The 25,641-nt window shown below is 44.2% G+C and overlaps 1 protein-coding gene across 3 annotated transcripts; it reads left to right on the top strand.

The window, feature by feature from the left end:
- Positions 1–86: 86 nt before the first annotated feature.
- Positions 87–19,419, top strand: NFRKB (nuclear factor related to kappaB binding protein). Of its 3 annotated transcripts, none has more exons than XM_075034890.1 (26): positions 87–522; positions 1,125–1,278; positions 1,718–1,919; positions 2,015–2,142; positions 3,192–3,366; positions 3,563–3,664; positions 4,265–4,338; positions 4,759–4,843; positions 5,331–5,511; positions 5,712–5,820; positions 6,302–6,428; positions 7,332–7,397; positions 8,373–8,452; positions 8,537–8,580; positions 9,038–9,095; positions 9,950–10,124; positions 10,711–10,817; positions 11,274–11,397; positions 12,421–12,500; positions 13,211–13,431; positions 13,532–13,808; positions 14,128–14,346; positions 14,818–15,603; positions 16,330–16,436; positions 17,212–17,347; positions 18,087–19,419. In XM_075034890.1, the coding sequence occupies exons 2-26, from the start codon at positions 1,144–1,146 to the stop codon at positions 18,210–18,212; spliced, it is 3,924 nt and encodes a 1,307-aa protein (XP_074890991.1). In that variant the 5' UTR covers positions 87–522; positions 1,125–1,143; the 3' UTR covers positions 18,213–19,419. The 3 variants fall into 3 exon arrangements, with proteins under 3 accessions (XP_074890991.1, XP_074890989.1, XP_074890990.1); XM_075034888.1 differs by having other exon boundaries at positions 9,035–9,095; XM_075034889.1 differs by having other exon boundaries at positions 1,068–1,278; positions 9,035–9,095.
- Positions 19,420–25,641: the final 6,222 nt, after the last annotated feature.

Genomic DNA, 25,641 nt, shown 5'->3' with positions numbered 1-25,641 from the left:
TAGGCGAGGGCAATGGGGCTTGTCACGAAGGGTTCGGTAGCGACGAGGAGAAAACCACCGTCTCCTCCTCTTCTTCATCCTCCTCCCCGTCCTCCTCCCGCCCGCCGGTTCCCTGCCACCCTCCTCTTCCTCCCTTCCCGCCGCCTCAGGCCCAGGCGGGTTCCCCGGCTCCCCTCAGGCGAGCGGCGCAGCGCGCAGGCGCCACGGGGGGGAGGCGTCCACCGCGCAGGCGCCCCGAACGGCCGCCGCCTTCCGCCTTCCGGTGCGGGCAGCGTGCGGGGGGCTTCCCGCCCCCGCTGGCCGCCGCGGCTCTGTGGGGAGCGGCCCGGGGCCGCGGGGCCGCCCGTCGCCTCAGCGGGGAGCGGCCGGACGGCCGGTCGTTGGCTTCCCCACCTTCCCGCCTTCGCAGACCGCCGGCGGACCTCCGGCGCTGCGTGAGCGGGGGTCTCGGGGTGCCTTCAGCCTCGGCGCACCGGGGGAGCGGTGGAGACGCCGGTGGCAGGCCCAGAGGCAGCGTAGCGGGTATGAAATGCGCTTTTTTTTTTTCCCCTGCGGTTTCCTACTGCCCGACCCTGTTTAAGTTCGGTTTGTGGGTTTTTTCGGTTTTTTTTTCTCCCCCCCCCCCCCCCCGTTAACTTAGTCCGCGTGGTTCGTGCGTTTTTCCCTCAGCCTAGAGCTGCGCAAGCTGTTCCCGACTGCGCCGGAGGGGAAGGGGGGCTCTTGGCCCAGTCGTAGCTGCGGATTCAGCCTGAGAGAAATCCTACCTTAGACCTGCGGTTCGGTTTTTAAATCCGCTTTCAGGATTTAGGTGTAGTTTTTCATGGTATTCAGCTCTATCGACAACAGTTCCTGCAGGCGGGAAGCTAAGTGAAATGGGTCGCCTGTACCTTCCACTCCGCTTGTACTGGGACACGGTACACGCTGCCTGGAAGAGCGTTCCTCTGTTGGCGTGACTCGTGTTGCAGTTGAACCATAAATTAACACTGCAATATCTTACGTATCTCATGGCCCGATTCCCTAGCTTGCGTTTAAACTTCATCAAACGTGGCTTCTTGGTCATTCTTTAGCTGGGGACGTAGCCGGGTGTGGGATTTTCGGCTGTTGAAGGCTTTGCTGCTGTTCAGGAGCGGGAGAGGGTGAAGAATGGATTCTCTGGATCACATGCTCACGGACCCCCTGGAGCTGGGACCCTGCGGGGAAGGAAATGTCACACGCATCATGGAGGACTGCATGCTGGGTACCACCAGGGTTAGTCTGCCCGAGGACCTTCTGGAGGATGTGAGTAGTGCTCAGATACTGTACCTTTTCAGAGCCTTGGTAAACAGCACGTTTAACTCCCTTTGTGGGGCTTACAGAGCAAACGGAAACGAGGGGAAATGTTTCCGACTGTCCTGGAAAAGGTGTCAAAAAGGGCTTTGGTTAATCTCAGGAAAACTTTTAAAACTGTTCTGTTATGGTTTTTTTCTAGATGACAACATCTCTTATTTTGAAAACATCTGTGAGAAAGTTTTGTTTGTTACAAGTTTTGAATTTGTTTTCTTGTTGCTAGTAGTATTGTTAATTTCCTCACCTTTCCTCTTTACTCTCTATTGTTTTCTGTATTTGGTGAGACGCTGTCTCGTGACTCGTGTTATTTAACCACAGAAAGCCTTAAGGGCTAGAAAATTGTCAAGGACGCGGATGCATTTTTTTCACTATTGTTTTTTGCTTTCTTTAGCCTGAGATCTTCTTTGAAGTTGTCAGCTTGTCTACATGGCAAGAGGTACTGACAGATGCGCAGCAAGACCACTTAAAAAAATTCCTGCCTCACTTTCCTGAAAACAACCGAGAGCATCAGAACAAACTCATCTCTGCGTTGTTCAGTGGTGAAAACTTCCGTTTTGGAAATCCACTGCACATCGCCCAGAAACTCTTCCGGGGTCAGTGAGCGTAATATACTTCTGTGTATTTTCGGGGTTAAGTTCTGAACTAGTAGTTGACGAAAACTGAAGTGTTTTGTATCTCTTTCTTAAAGATGGACACTTTAACCCTGAAGTTGTGAAATACCGGCAGCTCTGTTTTAAGTCCCAGTACAAACGCTACCTGAGTTCTCAGCAGCAGTACTTCTACCGACTGCTGAAGCAGATCCTCGCTTCCCGCAATGTGAGTGTCTTTGGGGCACGGTCATCTCTTTCTTGTGTTCCGTAAGGAATAGGTTGTCTTTACAACAAAGCGTCTTGGTATTTGTGCATTTACAATTCTTGAAGCTCTTTCCTTTAATGCATGCTGTGTTTTTGGTTTTCCAGTGGCCCTTAGAATGTGGAAACTCTAGAATCATTGTTATGTTTGCAAATTCCAGATTTTGAAACTCTCATAGCTCTCACTTGTGTATAGTGTCTTTTTTCCGTGCCCACCTTGTCCTCCACTCCCTGCATTTGCCCCTTTACACCTTACTGACCTATTAACAAGTCATTCTGCCTTCATCTACCATTTCTGTCATTCTGAAACAAGTAAGGTTGCTAAATACGTAGTTGTATGAATTCCCCAGCTTCACTGGGGACTGGTATAGGATAGATACAAAACTCTGATTCTGATGCCTGTCAATCCCTGATGAAGTCCTCCTCTGTGGATACTGTTGTCAGCTAATTGCTTCCAGCTGAAATGTGTTCGTTGTAAATACTTGCTCGGTTATCATTTCATTATGCTTAGGTGTTGAAACATACAGGATGTACGGATGAAGATGAAAGTCTGTCTGTATAAAATGCCCCACAGTGATGAATATGGAAATGTGTAGGCAGTTATTTCCTCTGTAGCCATAAGGGGTAAAATGTTTTCTCCAAAAGAGGGAGTGTTCCATGTCTGTGTTACGTATTTGGCATGGAAACTGCACAAGTGGATCTCAGACCAATGGTTAGGTTCTTCTCAACAGTCCACGTAAAATGACAGTGAGGTATTATTGTGTGTGCAGATGAAGGTGCAGAGATTTGGCCTTGCTTTTTTCCCCCCTTTAAATGGTGGTCTAAAATGCTGGTTTTAAAATCTTGTATGCAGCAGATACTGACACTTTGTAAGGGTTACCTTATAAAGAACTGAGGTGCTTACCACACCAACTCCACGTTAAACTTGCTGAAAGTACGTGAGTTGAGCTTATCTGTTTTAGCTTACAACGCCATAGCCGAGATAGCTAATGTCACACATATCTCATCTTCCAGCACTTGCTGGATTTAGCTAGGAAAGGAGGCCCTGATATGACCCTAAGGAGAAAGCACTTCTCACCGACGTATGACATGGAAGAACGAGACAGACGGACGCATCGGCGCTACTTGAAGATTCTGAGGGAAGTGAAAGAGGAGTGTGGAGATACTACCTTGTCTTCTGATGAAGAAGGTAATGTCCTGGACTGAACTAAAGACTTGAGGCGTGAATGGAGAAAGACAAAGTTTTGATGTGGGGACAGTGTCTTTGATAGAAGAATGAAAACTGGACTCCAGTTTTATCGGCTGTGATCTAATGAACATGGCGTAATAGAGTTACGTAGATTGGTGCTAGGTCTTGCAGAAATAAACGTATTTATTTATTTTAGATCTAAGCTCCTGGCCTCCAAGTTCTCCAGCACGTTGTCCAAGTCCACCAGTTCCCCTGAGAGTGATCCCCACATTGTCAACCTTGGACATGAAAACAGCAGGTGAGAACCAAACTAGGGGTTGATATGGATTTAGGTGTGCGAATTACTTTGAGACCCTGCAAGAAATCAGTTTGAAAATCTGCTGTTTGATGGCAAATCTTGTAATGCTTCATTTTTGGAGTCTCCCAAACAGTTGGCTCTTCTCCCAGTTTATTTAATCTTTTTTCTCCTTGGTAGGCTAGTATTTTAACACAAGGGTCTACGGTTTGTGTAATACTACCAATTTCTCTTGTTATATTTTGCCTTTAATGGTTGAAGCATTAGCATAGTCCAGTTCAAAATACTTCGGTGTGTGTGCCAAGGGAATCCCTCCTCAGGTTACTGTAATCAGGTTGGCAAACCCTTCGTGCAGCACGGCTGGTTCTCACTTCTTTACACTTCCATACTTGCATCAGCAATGAAATCGGATGACCCAGGGAAGAAAGTATTGAAATAAATTGGTTGATTAAAAGAATGGAATTCAGATAAGGAAAATCTAGTTACTGAAATTTGGAGATTGCTGGAAGCGGGAATGAATAGAAAATGGCATTCTAAGAAGCCTGTAAAGTAGCAATAACGGAAAACTGTGCAAATAATCTCTGAATGTTTTTTTTGTTGCAGACAAGATAGAACTTGGGGAAAGTGATTTGAAGATGATGTTGAAGAAGCACCACGAGAAACGAAAACGTCAACCTGTAAGATGTCAAGAATTCTGGGGGGTGGAAATACATTTTATCTGTTAGTCTTCTATCTGTTAGCCATAAAGTTCAGGGTACTTCTGGGTGACAAAATGACTGCTGCTTTTTTTGTGTGCAGCCACCTTTCAGCCCTTTATTGTAACCTGTATTTAATTGTCGGCGTCTGTAGGCAACTCCTGTTAATTCTTATCTGTTTAGGAGGCCTTTGTAATTTTAGTGATGCGTTTTGGAGGGACAAAACTTTGGATTTCAGGGTTAGAAGACTTTTCCCAACTTTTATTGCAGTAAATAACTTTATAAACTGATCCCGGATAAGTTTGGGGCATTTCAGTACTTGGGTTATCTTCTGTACCTTTGTGGCTTTCTTAACACTTTGCCCTTCCCTGATTTTAATTTCCATCCCGTTGTCCTATGTAGGACCACCCCGATCTAGTGACGACAGACGTGACTCTGGAGGACATTATGACTCGAGTAAATGCTGGCAGGAAAGGTTCTTTAGCAGGTCAGTGGCTTGGACACGGTACTTGTGCACTGCATGAATACAGGGTATCCTGTGTGTGTGAAAAGCTGAGGAGGAAGGTGATCTCGATAGGTTGTTGTATCCTTTCGCTTTTCACATAGCTGGCTAACCACTCTGGGGTTGTGAGCTGTTCCATTTCAGTTGCTCACAGACGACTCCAGTTTGCGCTGAAGGTGCTTCCAACTAGTTGAGGAAAGTTAGTTTGTATCCCTGCTCTAAGCAGTTACCTTTGCCTTTCTCATTTCATACATATTGGTTTGGAAATTAGAGGTTTTCTATTAAAACAGAGTGCGCTAAAGGGAAAAATAAAGAATCGCGGAAATGGCTGGGAGGATGGAATGAACTGATGGTGAATTGGTGCACACTACCCGTGTTTCTGAATATATGTTTAAATATATAGTTAGATTCTCAATGAAATATGGTAGGAAATTTTTCTCATTATTCTTCTTCCCTTTAATCCTATATAAAGCCTTATTCGACCTTGCAACCCTTAAGAAAAAGGTGAAGGAAAAGGAAGATAAGAAGAAAAAAAAGCTGAAGATTATTAAATCTGAGGTGGAAGATTTGGCTGACTCTCTTAGCAATGCAGATGGAATCCCACCAATGTCTCAGGATCCTTCCCCCATCCCTCTGTCGTCTGTCAAGGAGGAGTAAGTGCTTCAGAGGGCCCTGAATGCTTTGCGTGGATGGAGAGAGGAACAGATGTTGCAGCTCAGATTTTTGTGGGGCTTTTGCAGGCTTTGGTTTTGTGCAGCTTGGGATGTGTGAAATGTGTGGTGTTAGTCTTTGTATATGAAGGTAAATATTCATTTAGGGAACTTACTCTGCTTGTGTTCTCTTTCATTTGAAGACCTCTTGAAGAGATGAAGCCATGCCTTGGAATAAATGAAATATCTTCCAGCTTCTTTTTCCTTCTGTTGGAGATACTGTTTCTGGAAGGACCTGCTACTCTTTCTGTGGTAAGGAACTGCCCACTTACCTAGGAATCTCTGCAGAAAGCAAAATTAGGGGACGGGGGTTTATAGCTATGTAACAGTGATTTTTTTTCCACAGTTATCCTGCTGTAAATTATATTAAGATGTAGATTACATATTAAAAAATTAAACCCTTTGGGAGTGCATACCACACTCAGTTTTTAACATGTTTCATAAATTCAGTCAGTTGAATCTGTAAGTCTTTCCATACCTGTGCTTTAGATGGTGGTTCGATATATTCTATGTATTAAGGCCAGAGATGGTGGGAAAGTTTTTTGCCCTTTTTGGTATCTGTTCTCTGAAATACCATCTGATGGTTACTTGAAGAAGTCAGGGAATTCTTTTTATGTATATAAAACCTTTTTTTCCTCTGGATATGTTTAGCTGGTTTGTTTTCTTCTTTATTAAAATGGTCATAGTTTAAAGCGCAAGATCTTTAATAGAATGGGTTTTTTTTCCTCTTCAGCTTGAAGATAAAGTTCTAGATTGGCAATCTTCTCCTGCCAGTGCGCTAAATAACTGGTTCTCCTTTGCCCCTAACTGGTCTGAACTGGTTTTACCCGCCTTGCAGTATTTGACAGGTGACAGCAGAGGTAAGAATGGCTGTTAAAAATGCTAATGATGCTGGTACCTCAGTTCTAATCAGTGCTGGTTTATATTACAGCTCAAATCGAATTTTAACTCATCACAACAGAAAATCATTGTATTGTTGATAGCGTTTCTACTATAGGCCTACGTTTCTTGATTGTGGTAGACTTGTTTTGCATGTGGATAGTAGATAAGACCCAGCTTGATTCCCGAGTATGTGAAAATGTGCGTGAGACTGCCTCTAGACAGGCAGTTTCTTCTGTTTGGATCGTGTGCTTCAGGCGGGATGTTCGAAGCCGGAAGAAATTAGTCTCTCCCTGGTGTGAAGACATTGTGGTTGTCTTCGGAGATAATAACAAATGAACTAGATGATGCCCTGAGCATTCCACTGGAAACAGGAAGTTGGCCTAGTTTTGACCTGGGGCTTGGACCAGCTAAGCTTCAGACGTTCCTTTCAAACTAGATTATTCTGTGGTTCTCATTTACTTAGTGGGGAGTTTTAAAGGAAGAGACAGTGTAGATTGTAGTGGCCTTTGCAACATGGATACTTAATGTTCTTCCTAATGCTGGTGAATACTGTAAATCCCAAGTTCGCTTCCCAGGAGCCCAGGAATAGTCACTGTACAGTAACAGTTCCTGGTGCTTCACAGCATGAACAGGATCTCACCTGACAGCCTGTAGATGGAAGACTCATTATCCTGTTCTGTTCTGTTGTTGTGCTTGCACTGTTTCTCTGAGATGCTTACCTTCCCTTTGAGCAAGTATAAATTTAGAGATGCACTCACATAATCACTTGAAATGCTTTATCTGTCATTATGAGTCTAACTCAACAGCTTGCATTACAACAGTAGGATTTTGGGGGTTGGACGATTGCATGATGTCTCTGACATGCACATTTTTCATTGTAGATGTTCCTTCCAGCTTCTCGCCTTTTGTTGAATTCAAGGAAAAAACTCAGCAGTGGAAATTGCTTGGTGAGTTTCTTGTGCTCTTCTATGAATTCTGCTATAGTACGGGTTGGTTGCTTTCTCCAGGACTTTACTTTCCAGCTTGCTGCAGCCCAGAGAGAAAGACAAGCGGAGCTGTTAATTCCTTTGTTAGGCCTTTTCTTTTAGCTGAGTGAAGATGTGTTTTACATTCCAGGTTTTCACAAGACATTAGTATCAGCAGCAGACAGAGAATAAGTGAGCAAAAGCACTGGGCTTTATTTCTTTATGTTGCTGAGCTAACCGTGTTTATGTTTCCCTTCAGATCTGTCTGAACACTTTCATAGTTTCCCTTCTGTAGAGCGTACCTGCAGACTGATTATTAATTATGACAATAATAAATGAATTAAGCTGCTCTGTGGAGCAAACTGATACTATTCTAATTTTTAAAAGTGGGAACCAAAGAGTAAATAGATAATCAATGTGCCCAGTCTCATACTGACTGAATTACAGATGTCTTGTGTTTATGTTCTTTCATTTAGATATTAGGCAGAATTTTCCGTTCTTAACTATAGTGATTCTAGTGATCTTATTTGCAGGCTTAAACTGGCAGAGATTTAGAGTCAGGAAGCTATTCCTCTGTTCCCTTTCACAGTCTTTGATGGAGGTTATGTAGGCATGTGTTTCTCCTCATGGATTCAGTGACTGGGATTACTTTGGAGAGTGGGAGCCATCTTCAAGTATCAGGTGGCTGTGTCTCAAACAGTACCTTGCCTGCTGTGCCAGGAGTTGAAGCACCATCCTTTGTACCAACACAGGAGAATAACTAGGTTTCAGCACTTTTCTAAGCCTGGATGTGTTCAAGTGTTGAAATTGGAGCATCTGTGAAGTGTGGAAGATGCCTTGTGACTGGCGATGCATAGAGGGGGGAAGGGAGCAGGAGATGACTGGGAAGTACAAGCAGCTGGCTTCATAACAAATAAAGGACTTCTCTTCCTTATTTTTCCTGATTTTTTGTACTAGGTTCTTGCCAAGATCACGAGAAGGAATTGGCAGCACTGTTTCAGCTCTGGTTGGAGACCAAAGACCAGACTTTTTTCAAAGTGAGTCAGAAAAAAATCACCTTCTAGCAGCAAAAAACCTGACTGAGTTATATCCAGCACTGATGTTTCTCTGTTTTTCGATAGGAAAATGAGGACAGCTCAGATGCCACAACACCAATTCCCAGAGTGTAAGTATATAATACTGCTTGAAAGCTTTAGCAGTGTGTGCTAAAGCTATGAAGTTTGGTCCTTGCGCCCCTGGATCTGAATGGCTGGTTGCTTAAAATAAAAAGATGTTACATTATGGGGCAAGAGGGAACTTGATAGTCTGATTTTATAAACACAGGAACTAGACTTCACAAAGTCAACTGATTTTCTTCAAGTTTGTGTATATTATCAGAGTAAACCTGTAATCTGTCTTATGTCCTGATAATGAGATTATTTACAGTCCTTGCTTACCTTCAGGTAGTGCATAGAGCATATTTTAAGATCCCTCCAGGACTTATTTATATGGCCATAAATGCTTTCAGAATTTGTTCAGAAGAATTTGCAGAAAGGGTGAGATGACTAATCCTTTGGGATGTTCTTTGGGATTGTTGTGGGCTTGTTGTTGTCCAGAACTGATGGTGACCTTTGTTTCAGAAGGACTGACTATGTAGTCCGACCTAGCACTGGAGAGGAGAAACGCGTGTTTCAGGAGCAGGTAAGAAGAGAATCATCTTAATTTTAAATGCACCCGTCGAAATAGTTGGCCACTAAAACAAGATAATTTGTATGGGATGGCAGTTTTATACTCTACACAAGCTTTGCTAATGTAAAGAATTAGTATGTTTCTTCTGCCTTGAAGCAGGTATCTTGGCCTTGCATAAAACTTGCTAACAATATAGCCTAGCTGCTTATGTCAAAAGCACCTGTATTTCCAATGGGTATTGGGCAAAATTAATTGAAATTGATAGTGCCGACCTTTCTGTCTCCTCTGCCATCCCCCATCATATGAGGATGACTTGTCTTTATATTTTTTTGGGCATGTATGAGTACAAGCAGAAGACAAGTGGCAATAAGTGCACCCATACACTTCGTTACCTTGTCTGTAGTAGATGCAAATGCGTATTATAGGGTAAACACACGATAACGATTCTTCTCCCTGGACACATGTGCTGTGTGCCTGGTAGAATATCCAGGTTAAATTTTGGAAATGTCTCTTTTGCTAGATTAGAGGAGGAAGAAAGGGCTTGTTGTTGCTGGGGGAAGGGATGTTTGCTGGGCAGAAGGTATATTTCTGGCACCTCTTTAGTCTGTGCAGCTGCTTAACAATTAACCTAATGTATGGCACCTGCACACTTTGGTTAGGTGGTGGTTTATATTCTGCTTGAAGTAGTTTGTGCTTGTTTTGATCCAAAATAAGTTTGTACAGCAGTATTTGAGGCTCTAATTTAAAAAAAAACTTCTTCTGGAGAATGATAATAACTTATATTATGATATAAATGTAGCACAAGCTTTAAGACTTTGCACTACATGTTTCCTGCTAAATTCGGTCCTCTTTGTTTCCAAATACAGGAACGTTACCGTTACAGCCAGCCCCACAAAGCTTTCACCTTCCGTATGCATGGCTTTGAGTCAGTTGTTGGCCCTGTGAAGGGGGTGTTTGACAAGGAAACCTCATTAAACAAAGCCCGAGAGCATTCTCTCCTGCGCTCAGACAGACCAGCATATGTCACCATCTTGTCCCTCGGTAAGGCGATGGCCAAAAAAATTTTTTTAAGAAAGAAAAAGGTTCCCCTGACCCCCCAAACAGTGACTTTAGCAATCTACATTATAAAGGAAAGAGGTGAGCAGACTGGGATGACATAAGCGGAGAAGAAATAAATTATATGGAATAGAAGTGATGAAATGCTGGGAGCAGGAGTAACTAGAAAAGAAGGCATCAGTGTGTTGCTGTTGATCTGAGAGAAAATGGGAAATAGAGAGGAAAGTCCATGGGGCTGGCTGAAGCTAAGGCTCAAATAACTGGAAAACAAAGAGTGGTGGTTTCAGTACGCTGTGGTGAAGTTGGGACATTGCAAAGTCATTCTGGGGTTCAGTGCTGTTCCCCAATGTCATCACTCCTAGCACAAAGCCAGCACAGTTGAGGTACTTTAAAATGGTCCTTTATAATCTCTGCTCCCATCTTTGAGGGATCACGGGGACTAGATTTTAGTGAGCAAGTAGGCGCTGTGAGAATGGGGCTGAGCCCGCAATACCGAAATGTATCTGCTGAAGTACTTGAATACAGCTGCCTGGTTATGGCTGGAAGTTTAAGCTCTGATTTTGTATTTCAGTTCGTGATGCTGCTGCTCGCCTTCCTAATGGAGAAGGAACTCGTGCTGAAATCTGTGAGCTGCTTAAAGATTCCCAGTTCCTAGCTCCCGATGTCACAAGTGCTCAAGTAAGTTGGATGTCATGTCTGGCCTCAAACAGATTCTCCTAAAAATACACCGAGCAGACTTGGGCAGTATTCAGTGACTAAGGCCCAATAATTTTTATGCTGCTTTGATTAGCAAAAGGGAGCTATGTACTGCTCTGGTGAGCTGCTGCAAATCTGCACTGAACTCTGGATGATGAAAAAAGAGCTAGAAAAGCCACAGAAGTAACACCGTGTCATATAGCTGCTCACATTTTAGATTCAAACCCAGTCAATTTTCAGAGCTTTCAGCTTTGGTGGAAGCTCCATTTAATCCAAGGTGGCAAACAGCATTCTGTGCTGCAACATCTGCTCTCAGTCAGTTCTTATTCAAGTGAAGCTTACTCGGGTTTTATGCCAAATAGGATTATTTTTCTATTCATGACCTTTGGCTAGCCGAACCAGGGACATCTAGTAATCTGGTGAATTCTGAACTTTCAGGTTAATACTGTTGTTAGCGGTGCTTTGGATCGATTACATTATGAGAAAGATCCCTGTGTGAAATACGATATTGGACGCAAGTTGTGGATCTACCTGCACCGGGACAGGAGTGAGGAAGAGTTTGGTAAGCCTGGCTTGGTGATATCTTAAGAATTGAAAATGTTTATAGATCTCTTGAGCTTCTTCAGTCCAGCTGGATAATGAACGTTAATTTGTCAGTCTAGCTTTTTCCTCTAGTCAGTTTGCTAATGGTGGCCCATTAGCACTTAAATCCAGTCTTGCAGAGTAGTGTGTCAGTTTGAAGTATTTGTTTGAAAAATAGTATCCTGTGTACAAGAACTGCAGATGTACATGTACGTTCACAACTTCTTATGTGTCTTTGTTTCAGCCTTTTTGGCTAATTTTACTTGGTATTTTTCTTTGCATTATTACATGTGTGGTGAGTTGACCCTGGCTGGATGCCAGGTGCCCACCAAAGCCGCCCTATCACTCCCCCTCCTCAGCTGGACAGGGGGGGAGAAAATAAAACAAAAGGCTCGTGGGTCAAGATAAGGACAGTTTAATAAAGTGATGGCAAAGGTCGCGCGCGGAAGCAGAGAAAAACAAATGATGTTATTCTCTACTTCCCATCAGCAGGCGATGTCTGGCCACTTCCTGGGAAGCAGGGCTTCAGTATGTGTAGTGGTTGCTCCTGAAGACAAAAATGCCCCCCTTCCGTCTCCCTTTACTTAGCTTTTATATCTGAGCTGACGTCATATGGTATGGAATATCTGTTTGGTTAGTTTAGGTCAGCTGTCCTGGTTATGTCCCCTCGCAAGATCTTGCCCTGCCCCAGCCTGCCATTGGGGGGGGGGGGGGGGGGGGGGGCAAAAATGTTGGAGAGACAGCCTTGATGCTGTGCCAGCACTGCTCAGCAGTAGCCAAAACACTGGTGTGTTATCAACACCTTTCCAGCTACTGATGCAGAGCACAGCGCTATGAGGGCTGCTACGGGGAGTATTAACTCCATCTCAGCCAGACCCAATACAACATGACTATGTGCATTTGATTTCTTGTCTGAAGATGAACTTACAGTTCTTGATTGGCCTCTTTCTTAACTCATGTTTGCTCGTGTTCAGGAACTCTAACCATTAATTTGTATTTGCAGAACGGATTCACCAGGCTCAAGCTGCTGCAGCAAAGGCCAAGAAAGCCCTTCAGCAGAAGCCAAAACCTCCGGCTAAAATGGTAAATTTCTTTGCACAGGTTTGCACAGATGCTTTTGGGATTGGGAAGGAGGTACAGGCTTAATTCAATCCATAGATTCTGCATCCATAGTGGGTGATGAAAATTATCACATATTTAAGTTATCAATTCATTATGTATATGATGAATGTCAGTGTTGGTCTAGCACCAGCGCACAAAATGAAGAGGAAAAGAGGGAACTTTTGCTCCTCCCAGCTTCCACTGTTATCCTGGTTGATCTCTGCAGAAAGGTCAATGGAATTCATTTGTGCTCCTTATCTTAGGGATGGTCTTTCAGATCTAGTTTTGAGGTTAATCTGCAGTAGAGTGTGTGGAACATGTCTGCTGCTCTCCCCCTTGCTGTGCTGAAGCTGTCAGGGTTTGGTGTCATCTTTGTTGTTGATGTTACTGATATCAAATATCTCCAAAGTAGTTGCTGTTGGCAGATTAACCAAGGTGGAAATCTGCATGTTATGAATGTTTGTCACAGCTGAGATGCATTTTTACCTGAGAGCAGGAGCAGCCAAACACCAGCCTGCTTGTGGCTGCAGTTGAGGAAGGCAGTCAGTCATCTGGGATTTCAGGGTTTAGCACCAGGGTATCATTCATAACCATACAGAACTCAACTTAAAATGCTCAGCCCACTCTCTAGCATGCAGCAATCAAACCCAGTATTTGTGAAGACCTTCATGCTTGACGTGGTTTCTTTGCAGAAGTCTAGTAGCAAGGAGACTTCTGTGAAAGCACTCCCCAGCAGCACATCAGAGCCCAGTCAGCTGAGCCTTAGTGACTCCAGCATGCCACCAACTCCTGTGACTCCTGTGACACCAACTGCACCAGCATTACCAGCAACACCTATTTCACCCCCACCAGTGTCTGTGGTTAGCAAGAGTGTATCCAGTGCTGGATCGGAGCCAGCAAAACCCAGCCAAAGGTACTTCTTCTGTCTCGTACATCACTTGGGAATGTTACTGCTACTTTCTCAATCACTTCATACATCTTTGCTGACCTACTGGCTTTTACCTTTTCCATAGCGTTCTTCTGGTATCATCCCCTACCATGCCACAGCTCGGGACGTTGCTTTCCACAGCCCAGAGTTCACAGACACAGCCGGGGCCGCAGCCACCTCCCACCCGGGTGGTAAGTCATACCACCTCCTCAGGACTGCCACAGGTCCGGGTGGTCACTGCCCAGTCCAGCCTGCCAGCTGTGTCTCAGCAAGCCCCAGTGGTAAGCCAGCAGCAGCAACCTACGTCAGTGCCGCAGGTCCGCGTTCCAGCTACAGCCACGCAAACCAAAGTGCTCCCTCAGGTGAGTTTGGCTGCATGGAAATGGTAGAGTAGCTCTGACTTCTAATCTGACTTCTTTTAGTATTTCGGTATGGTGCACAGGGATTGCTTGCTCACTTGGAACATGCAGTAACTGCAGGGCAGGAGCGTAGAAACAGTTGTGCATAAATAACACTGTTCAGTGCTCCTTTTTTCCTCCCTACTGCCTATTTATGTGGCACCATTAAATTGTGCACTACAGTAAAAAGTCCACAGATCTTGCAAGCTAAGGCACAAGACAAAAGAGTAATTGGTAGTATTGCGTTAGTCTGCTTATAGGCTGCTTCCATGTCTTTCTGTAGACTGTGATGACTCTGCCAGTAAAAGCTCAAACCAGCCCAGTGCAGGTGCAAAGACCAGGAAGCTCCATGACAGGACAGACTGGCATCACTGTGACAGCACTGTCTGCAGCTCCCAGTCCGGCTGTAAAGCCAGTAACCAGCTCTCCAGGCAGTTCTGCTACAAGCACGTCCTCCACCACTGTCATCCAGAATGTAGCTGGCCAGAATATCATCAAGCAGGTGAGAGAGAGAGGGAGAGACAAGGAATTGGGCTCCCCAACCCAGTTGTTTCCTGTTTGTTGTGACAGATGTGATACACAGATGTGAAAAGATAGTGAAAACTGTAGTGAGACGTAATGCTGTATGAGTTATTGACCATACAGATTCATGCTGTTGCTGGTTTGGTGTATTTGAGTCCCATTTTCATGTACAGGTAAAAGATATGTTAATCCAACATTGACCATCTCCAGGTGTTGATCTCATTTACATTCATCTTGTTTGAAAAAGCAGCTCCACAAGTATTTCATATTTGATATGGTTTTGGGAATGCCATCTGATACGCAACCAAAACTCTTTTCAGCAGCGTACTGAGTGCTGACATCATGCCACTTCAATTCTGATGGGAGCAAACATCCTGTTGGGAAGTTTTACTTTGACTGTGCCTTGGACTGTGTCCTGGTTTGATGCAGCTGTTTCTCTGATCTCTTCCAGGTGGCTATTACAGGCCAACTTGGAATGAAGACCCAGCCTGGAAGTGGCATCCCACTCACCGCGACCAATTTTCGGATCCAAGGAAAGGATGTGTTGCGCCTACCCCCGTCCTCTATTACCACAGATGCAAAGGGACAGACTGTGCTGCGTATCACCCCGGACATGATGGCCACCCTGGCCAAATCTCAAGTCACTACTGTTAAACTAACTCAGGACCTATTTACAGCAGCTGCGGGAAGCAGCACTAGTGGGAAGGGCATCTCTGCAACTTTGCACGTGACATCCAATCCTGTCCAGACTGCTGATTCTCCAGCCAAGACTAGCACGGCCACTTCTGCTTCTTCCAGCCCAGCTGGAAGCACAGTGGTTAAAGTGACTCCTGACGTAAAGACTGCAGAGCCAACAAGCTCCGCTTTCCGACTGATGCCTGCTCTGGGCATGACTGTGGCAGATCAGAAGAGCAAAGCCATAACTACGGTGGCATCCACTGAGGCCAAGCCAGCTGCTACTATAAGAATCGTGCAGGGGCTGGGGGTGATGCCGCCCAAAGCTGGGCAGACTATTACGGTAGCTACTCATGCTAAGCAAGTGCCCTCTTCCTCAGCAGTGAGCGTGCCCGGCACAGTCCATACCTCAGCTGTCTCTTTACCAACCATGAGTGCCACAGTGTCGAAAGCGGTCGCTGTGGCCTCGGGAGCTGCTGGGACTCCCATAACTATAGGTACAGGAGCCACTGCTGTGCGGCAGGTACCCGTCAGCACCACAGTAGTATCTACATCCCAGGCAGTAAGTAATGCTAACCTTTTTCTGGAGGTGGGTGAGAAAGGGGAATGCTGAAATATACTGATGGTTTATGTCTGAAAACTCTTTACATCCACAAGGGCTCAAATTAAGTACTGTAGAATGTGGGTCTGCAACTAATTTCATCGTGTTGGAATTGTAGCTAAATGCTGAATGACCAGCAAAGAGTCAGATATGTCTTCCCTTACCTCCTCTTGCGAGTGAATGAAATAAAATTTGCTTATCTAAAGTCCTACCTTGTGCAGCTCAGCGTCTTGCCCCACACCTCTGAAATAATTTCCCTTGGAATGGTGTCAGAACCAGAAGTGCTTGTTACTTGTATTAACTTTTTTACCGATTTCCCCATTTAATGCAATTTTAATGCCCAAAGCTGAAGGCACCATAAGCTGTATTGTGAAAGTTGCATAAGCTAATTGACATTACGATAGTTTCCTAAGGATAAAAACCGTGGACGGATACAATGATCCGTCCCAGAGAAATACTGTGGCGCAAAGATGATGCGGGTTTTCGGGGCTCGGGCAGCTGTGAAGTGAATGAGTTGGAGGTGAATTTTAATGAGCCTGAAACGGAGCACAGATTTCATCAGCAAGGCTGCTGTTGGCTTCTACTCCTAGGACTCCTAAAAAGCAAGCTGAGTGGTAATTGTGTGTTGTTGAGCAGTTTCTCTGCTGAATTCCCCGCGGCTCCTCATGTGTTCTTCAACTTCTCTAGGGTAAACTACCAGCACGAATAACAGTGCCTCTGTCAGTGATCAGCCAGCCAGTGAAAGGCAAGAGTGTGGTGACTGCCCCCATCATCAAGGGCAACCTCGGGGCCAAGTGAGTACTTTGCATGTGGTAGTTTTGCTTGAGAAATAGGCTGAGGAAGGTCTGTGTTCAATAGGTTGCTGGGGAGTTAGCAAGCAGAGGGTGGAATAGACCTGCAGTCTGTTAATAGGTCCTTTAGCTGCAAGAAACTGAATGAATATGGTGTCTGGCAATGAGAATATAGTCTTTCTTTAGGTGCCCTGAGATGTAGGTTCTAGCAAATACACTGAAGAAAAAACGTTCCTTGCCTTGAAACCAGCTATTAGATTAGTTCTGTGTGTTTGAGCAAGAATGAACCTGGTGACGTACCTAAAAACGTATGTAATCTGAAGCCATCTCTCCATTAAAGAAACTAGGGAAGTGTTAACTGCCTCAGTGAAAATTCCTCTGGCATTGAGATATTGAAGTCTTTTTGTTTATTCTTCCATGAATTCTGGTAGTGTCTCCCTTAGTTAATATTTCAAGGCAGAACACTGTGTGCTCGGCTATTTTCTGCATTCCATGAGAAGCGTTCAGGTCTGATCAGACTAACCCAGTGATGTGCATGGCCCCAAATTAGAGGGTTTAATTCGCGTGATAAAGTAATTCTCTATCATAGTGATAAATGTTGACATAAACTTGTAACTTGTGTATTTGCTAGTTTTGTGGGGAAAAAAACCCCACTAAAAATCATTAGTAAATTAGGTAAGTAACTTTAATCTCCTAGCAACTGAAGAAAAACTTGTGAATCTGAAAGACGTAGCCTGCTGTGCTGTTTACTAACCTTTCAACAATTCTCTTTCCTTAGCATCAGTGGATTAGGTAGAAATATCATCCTGACTACGATGCCAGCAGGGACAAAACTGATCGCTGGGAACAAGCCAGTGAGTTTTCTGACGGCACAGCAACTGCAGCAGCTGCAGCAGCAAGGCCAGGCCACGCAGGTAATAGCAACAGCGCCTAGAATGATAATATTATTTGCTTTTTTATGACTTGACATCTCCATGAGGACTTTACACCTGATATATGGGGTTCCATAAAAATTACAGGTACACAGCTTGGCTGTAGTGTCTGCATTAAGCACATGCAGTACATCATCTCCTTTACCTTCCCTCCATCCAGATATGGTTTTTAGATGTTTTTGAAGCACCAACAGTATAATGAATGTAAACCCAAAAATCCTGTCAGGAAATGTTCCCAACTGCTTGAAGTATTGTTTCTATACACTTGGCTTTTTTTGGAGTGTTTTGTACTATGGCTTCTGCAGATCACCCTTTCTTGAAGAAGTCACATGGCTTGTTTGCATATCCATCTTTCTGTCTGGAAACTCAGTGTTCTGTAATTTCAGAGAATTAATCTGCATTGGGAGCTGCTAGTAACAAGTCTGTAGACGTGAAGTATCCAATGGATCCAAGTCCTTCTTCTGAAAACTTGTAAAAGCAGCTGACGTGTAGGTTTTTATTCAAAGTAGTTTTTAGGTATCCCACATGAACAGTGGGCGGAGTGATCTTCTTGTGGCAGATTCTGTTCTTGATGTGTTTTGGTGCTTGGTCACGTTCATATAACTGAATTTTTGTTGGCGGCAGAAACAGATAATTTACCAGCGCTTCAGAGTGCAATGCAAGTGCAATGTGTCACCAGGTTGTTCTTGACAAGAGTTATTTTTCTTTCCATTTCAAACAGGTGCGGATTCAAACAGTACCAGCTTCCCATCTCCAGCAAGGAACAGTGTCTGGCTCTACTAAGGCAGTTTCCACTGTGGTTGTGACAACAGCTCCATCTCCAAAACAGACTCAAGATCAGCTATGAACACTGGTTTGCAAATGGATCGCTTTCCAAGAACTTCCCTGAGTCCGTGGTCATCCTCCATCCAACCACCCAAGACTACCTAACCACAGTCATGGCTAGGGACTGGACTCGATTCTGTCACGTTGCTTGTCTGGAGTCAGCGTTGTGATGTCTAGGTAGAAATTCCACAGCAAATGATGCTGTACCTACAAAACAAAATGTTTCAGTCCAGATGTGTAAAGGCAAGTTCTGTGGCATTGATCATTTAAGAAAGGTCTTCCTTTTCTTTGTTCTCTTCCCATCCAAAGGGCTTTTTAATATCATTTCTGTGCATTTTGGGTTGCAGACAAAGCAGTTGATCTTGGGTCTTCCTTAACCAGGGAAACCTGCTTGGAAGGGGTAGTTCATGCAAAGTCATGAAGAAGATGCCTCCTTTTGCTGGAGTCTAGCTGTCACTACTTTCATATAGGTGACTTAGGATGGTGGCTCAGACACCAGAGTTTGTTTGTAACATAGCCTCGAAGTAGATCCCTAACACATTCAGTGTACTATTTATAGACTTTTTAAATACCTCTCCCCTATCTCTGAGCTCAAACTTCTTTTGGACAGATACCACTTCCATGTCAAATTTCTGTCAAAGGCAGGATGAGAGTCAAGACGGTTTTTGCTGTAAAAAGCTAGTAACCACAGGGAAGAGTGAGAAGTGGAGGAGATGCAGGAAGTCGTCGTGTGAACAAGCCAGTCAGCAAACGGGTATATACTGAAAAGCAGAAAGAAAGTGTTCACCAGAAGGATCCTCTAGTTTTCCTCAACAAATAAACCTTTTTATCATTCAAAAAAGACTATAGCTTGTTCAAAAGGTTTGGAATATGTTTTCAAATATACCGAAACTGTAGTCTCTTGGACTCAGAAGAAATATTTTAACCCATGATCCTGGCCTTTAGTTTTGTTTTTACCTTTGCAATTTTATCTCTCTATGTAAATTGGTTTGAATTTTGCACATACCGGAGGTGGATTCGTGGCTGTTCTGACATGACCTTGAAGCTTTCTCGGAATGAGATCAGAAGACGTGTTGGACCAGGAGAAGAATAAAAGTGCAGAAAGCCTTACAAATCTCTCTGCCATCTCCTTTCAGTTTTGTACAGCTTGTTGTTTTGTGTACAATGATTGTCTAGTTTGCCAAGGGCTAATAGATTGTCCATCTTCTTTGTAAGATGGTTCTTTTTAACCTGGTTTCTCTTGTAGTCTTTTTTTTTTTAAATACATGGTTTGCTCCGAGTTATACGTTATCAAATATAATCTATTTAAAAAACCAAGTCTTACAGTTCAGCGCTTTCCAGTGCTGGCTGAACTGCAGAGCTGGAGATCTGTGTGTTGCTGTTCAGAACCACCGCACCTGAGCGGAGCAGGCAGTTTTGCTGGGCTTCAGGCTGGGTGCGTCAGTCTTTCTATACAATCGCTAACCTACTTCAGGGTGGGTTGGAGGAAATCGGGTATTTCAGTAAAAAAAGAAGGGGCTGACTGCAGGGCACATCAGTACACCATTTTAAATTGAATTATAGTTTGTATGCCTTGGGAACAGAATTTGGAGTGATAAAGGTTTTCTGAGCACCTGTCTTACTTTGTCAGTTTTAGTTAAATGTACAAAAAAGGTACAATCGACTAAGGAGACAGCAGAAAGGCTGTGGTTTGGAGGGAGGCAAAGACATTCCTTTTAGTTGTAAAGTTAAAATAAGAAATGAAGGAAATGACAACTTCCTGGTGTTGCTTATGTGAAAGAGTCTCTAAATCCAAAACATAATCAGGATAATCCTGCTGTGTTAGTTCTGTTCATAATTAATAAAGTTCTTCAGTGTCAAAACCTACAATCAAGTGCTGAAAGATGGTTACAGCGTGAAGCCCCTTGCATTTCTGTGAATCCTCTTGCAAGTAACTCGGTGAATTTGTCACTGGACACAGGAGGCTTTGGCAGTATTAAGTTTAACAGAACAAGAAACCTGCATCTAATCCCATGAGTTGAGTGTGTCTCAGATTGTTGCTGCTGCTTTTAAGAGTCTTGCTGTTCAGGTCATCACCATCCTGTCTTTGCTAAACTGGTTGCTAACGTGAGCAACCTTTGCGTTCATTGCTGCTTCACTTAAGGCCTGTTCTCTTTGCTTTTGAAGTCTGTGAATCTCTGGGGAAAGAGCATCAGTCGCTACCTGGGCTTCTTATTTTGATAAGAAGGACCACTTGCTGGATTAGATAGTATATGTTTACTCCCAATTTTAAAGAGCAAAGTACAGCCTGTTCTATGGTTCAGCTGCCACCCCTGTGATACATTGCTTCCACTCTGGTTGAAAAATAACCCTTAAGCTACCCCAAGTAAAGAAGCCCTTGTTTTTAATAAGTAACCTTTAACTTCCACACAGTAGGCCAAAGGGCAGAGAGGGGCTAGAGATTTGGGGGTTTTTTGGTGTATGCTGGGACTGGATGAGGGTGTATTTAAGCTAGATTGTGTTCCAGGTGGTGGTTGCTTCTATGTCCTCTTGCTCTGGAGACTGAAAGCTGTTCTCAATGAGTATTGCATTAAGAGCTGCGTAGGGGAGCATGCATGCAGAGGAAGAAGGCCTAGAGCAAGTGTTATACTGACATTACCCATTTTCCATCTGTTCGTCTTGCCTGAAACTAAAGGGGCTTTCAATCTGATGCATCTTTGCCATTACCTTTTTTAATTAAAAAATGGAAGTACAGCTTGTTATTGTCACAGTGAGATGCGTACTAGAGTTTTCCAACAGCCTTGATTATTTCTTAAGAACCGTGGGTTAGATGTTTATTTCTACCAAGAGAATATCGTGTAATCATTGCTTACAAGAACTGAGCATGCTACACAAACTGCCAAAGGCCGTTTAAAGCCTTTCTAACCTTTATTTTAACAACTGCTCTGTTTTGTTTAAATCATGGAGGAAATCTCTATTTATATACCTCAGCAGGATGCCATCATAACTCAACGATCTCACCTTGAGGTTACTTCAAGTGTTCCTTTTCAAAAGCAATAGTCAATTGGACATCAACCTGCCTGTTATCTTCCTTTTCTAAATGCCTTGCAGTCACTGGCATAGTTTTCAGGTAAATACAAAAACCTTCTTACTTGTTTTTCACCTGGCAAACCTGAACCACAGAAACTAGAACAAAGTTGCAGAAGACTCAGCTCTTGTACCCAGTCCTGCCTGACATGGGTTTGGTACGTGGTGCCTGACCTCAGGACCCTTCTAGCTGAGTACTGTTCACATAGCACTATAGGATGGCAGTCTGAAATTTAAAATTTTGCCCCGCAATCTTAAACACAGTGACTTGTTGCAGACTGAGGAAAGCTGTGGGGAAAGGAGAATGCGCTGCTGTGTCCTAGGATGAAACTGGCTCAAACAGAAAGGTGGTTTAATACTGTAGTTGCCCCGTAGCAACCAGTTTATCTCAATCTGAGGTCTACTCGAATCACAGTGATGTGGGTAGATCAGATGTACATCAGAGGGGATCCTCAGGGCTACACTGGATTATTCAATGGTAGCCTAACACATCGTTCACTTGTTTGGTAAAAGCTTCAGGGTAGCATCGCACTAGCTGATGAAGCTTTTTGAATACAAACTTAGCATGATTATTTACTGGGACTTTTGTGAATGTGTATTGAAACATGGGATCATTTTGCAAACCAAGGATACCATTTCTCCCACCCTGCCTCTCGCTGTCCAACCCTGCTATGTACCAGTAAGTGATGGGGTAGCTGAGGATAACAAGGAGTAGAATAACCGTATAGTTTGCAAAAGGGAAATTATGGCACCTGGAGACAGCAGACCAGATTCATCTTTCTTACCTTGTGCTTTGAACTTCTAGATTGAGAAATCTGAATTGCTCACCCTAGGCTGCGTTTGCAGCCACTGATACCTCCAGAGGACAATTCATTTGACCTCCCTCAGGTGGTTCTTGGAGCATGAATCACTCTCTGGATATAACCATTTCTTTCTGTGGACTATAAAAAGAATTCTGGATGAGTAGCTCCAATTTGGGCTTTTAATGATTTAATTCAGGGATGATGCATCTTATGTAAAGTGACCCATTCAACGTGGATTAATCCATTTAAGCACGGATTAATCTTGTGTATAGCATCCTGTGTTGAGGCCTAAAAACTGCTAAATCAGAGGTAAGTATTTCCAGAACCAATTTGTTTCTTTCTCTCTAGAAGTAATCACCAAACCATTTTGGTAAGCCTTACACATGTATCTTGTAACATTACATTTTCTCACTGTCCTCCAGTTTGCAAGACCTGGAGCAAAAATCATTCACCTGCCAGAACCAAGATCCCTGAAGCAGAAACGTGCTGGTCTTTCAGAGCTCCAGGATCAGGCTGTTTCGCAACAACACTTAAAGAAAGAGCAGAAGGCGCCTCTCAAATACAGAAAGGAGCATCAATAAGTGGATGTGCTGACCCAGAGCAAGGCCGTCACGGCCCGGAAAATAGAAGAACAAACCTGCCAAAGGTCATGCTGTTTTACCTGTTGTGCTGATTGATGCTGCTTGAAGAGTTAACAAGAACCTGGAAGCAAGGACCCGCAAAGATGCTGGCATTGTTTAAAACTTGGTAAGTGACTTTAATGTGTCCGTGTGTCATTCTGAATGAATTTTTGGCAACAAGGGAAATTTTTTTCAGTTTGTGCTTGGGGAAACAACGGCTACTTCGTATTTACGAGACATACATACAAAAATACACTTCTATACATAGAAAAATAGGGCTTGATTACTCAAAAAAAGTATTTGCACTGTGAGGACTTTTCAGCTACTTAAGCAAGTTGCTTGAAAGTCAGCCTATGGTGAGAATTGTTCCTGTGTTCTCAGTTGTACAGTAAAATTATGGGCATGGGCAGTCAAAAACCCTTGAGTCACTGCAACTTTATGAATTACTGATATCCCTTTGCACTGCTTTGCTCGTGGAAGGAAATTCTGTTTCATAGCCGGGGTGGCTTGGCTTGGCCCCTGTGATGGCTATGAAGGTGCTGGTGCAAAGCCAAGAGGGAGGCTGTTATCTTTTCTGTTGGTTTTATAGTTGCAGTCTCTGTAGGAAGCTGGTAGCTTACCAAAAATCATAAACTTAACTGGGTTGTTGTTCCAAAACATGCGCTAGGACAGCTGGGCAGGTGTTAATGTGCAAAGCCTAGGATTTCCCCAAAAGCCCTAAGTGCTTCATTGTCACAAAAATAGCACCCTATTCCTTTGAAAGGCAACATGGGAGCTTAGTCTGTGTGTTCAGATAGCTGTGACCGAGAGCCCCCCGTCAGAGGGGTGAGTTGTTTATAATTAGAAAGCTGGATTTGTGTCTGGTTGATAGGATTTATTCTATTTTTATTTGTCAACTTGTGTTGTGGAGGTGAGCCAAAGTGACCTGGTTATGCTGAAAGGGTACTGTATCTATTCAGAGCTAGCAAACCCAGGAGCTTCCTCCTGTAGGAAGACAGCTTTCATTGACCATGTCCACACACCTGGATTTTAACAATTTCAGCAAGAAGGATCAGGGTTTGCATTAGGGCTGGATTTAATCCCTGCTTATGTTTTTTCCTGCTTTTTTTATGCTGTAAGTCAAGCATCGCAGAGAGCAACAATGAATTGGCTGGGAACCATCGTTCCCAGCTCATTGATTCTTCAAGGTTTTTCAAGATTCTTCTTCACTGATTCTTCAAGAGAGGTACTCTCTTCTCTCAGTAGTTGAGATGGGTTGCAAGGTGAGGCAGGTTTCCCAACATTTCCCTGCCATCTGGTGGAAGGACTCTGAGGGCTCTCCTTCAGCCCATGGACCACCCTTGCCCCCAAGTACTTGTGAGCCAGCAACAAACGTCTGAGCTTCAGAGAACTGGTAGAAGAGCCATGGGAAAGTAACTCACAGAAAGTAAGGACATCTTAATGCTAGAATAGATTGTCTTGAGAGGAGGGGAGTTTCCAGGCAAGTGTTATACGTAGTGATCCTGCTTTTTTTTTGGGGTGGAGAATGGACGAGAGCAGGTCTGCAAGCCTAATCTAGCCAGCAGGATGTGTCATCCAGCCTGCCACCTCACCCCGGAGAGGACTAGCATCATCTAGGAGAGCACGTATTGCTTCTCACCTCTGACAGACTCAGCTCCGTGGGAGAGTTCTCAGCCAGTTTTCCTGCTTTAGGGTGGGCATGTAAACAGCGTGTGCAGTCTCACCATACCCCACTAGAGGGATAGGTGGAAGAACATCAGGCAATTAGTTGTCTGGAAGACAGCAGGAGCTGGACCATAAACCAGCAAAAAATCCCATGCCACATCCTTTTGACCTGTGCACCGACAAAGTGAGGGAAATAAGAGGAGTAAGTGAAAAAGACAAAGCTGCGTGCTTTTTTGTTTAAGGTAACACCAGCACAAAGTCTGAACTTCTATTTTATGTGGAAAATAAGGAGGCAAGGCAGATCAGCATGGGTCAGCTCTACTTGTTTTTAATAAACCAAAGAGAAAGGGGCAATTCCGACGCATTGTCTGGTCTCTTTCCCCAGCTAAGTCATGGCCTCAGCTTACGCATTTGCAGCTTGTTAGGCAGAGAGGACCTTAACTGACTTTGAATCTTGGGCGTGCCTCAGTGTGCAGCCAGGTTTCAAAATACACGGTGCCAGAAACCAGGCAATCAAGCCTGTCCACTCTGTTGCACTTACAGTTTGGCTGGCAAACACTGCTGTTGCTGATTCAGAGCTCACAAAAAGAGGTTCTCTGCTCTCATGGGCTACCGAAGAGCTCAAGAAAGAGATGCAGTTAATCATGTAGTCCCGGGAGCAAGCTTACATGCTGTGGTGTGTTTCCTAGTGGTTTGGGTTCCCTTTGGAGTCTCATGACTATCAGGTGGCTGGCACCATTAGCACCGGAGGCACAAGGAATGATCCCCCATAAGTTTGAAAGCATGTCTCAGAGCTGTCTGGGAGGTGTTGGAGGGCTGAGGGTGGACTTCTTTTCTCATTGCAAGCTTGTTGCACGCTGTCACATCCTTTGCTTGCTGCTCACGTCCGTACCTTCCGCAGGACGGAGCCGGTCGCTGGTGCCCTTTGTTCTGGCCAGCTTTCAGGAGCTCAGGAGGGCAAAGCTACCTGTGATCGCTGCCAAAGCCATGTTTTGGACGCAGGACTCTCGCTCCAGAGCTCTTCAGAGAAGCATTTGAGATCAAAGGATAAGTTCCCATCCAAATGACACGGTAATCCTTGAACAGCTTTATGAAAAGTGGCACCACCTCTCGGCTCTGCCTCAGAGCAGCATGTGGCCAATTGAGGGGAACTCACTGCACTTTTACAGGTCCCATTCTCTAAAGTCAGTAATTATTTTCCTTGCATTACAGATGGAGAGGCTGAATCATGCCAAGACAACTTGCCGCAGGCCCGAAAGCAGGATCGCTGTGCAGATCGTCAGTGGAGCGGTACCCA

Source organism: Buteo buteo, chromosome 9 (assembly GCF_964188355.1).
Source record: "Buteo buteo chromosome 9, bButBut1.hap1.1, whole genome shotgun sequence".
NCBI lineage: Eukaryota > Metazoa > Chordata > Aves > Accipitriformes > Accipitridae > Buteo > Buteo buteo.
This window is presented reverse-complemented; position numbering and strand designations above follow the sequence as displayed.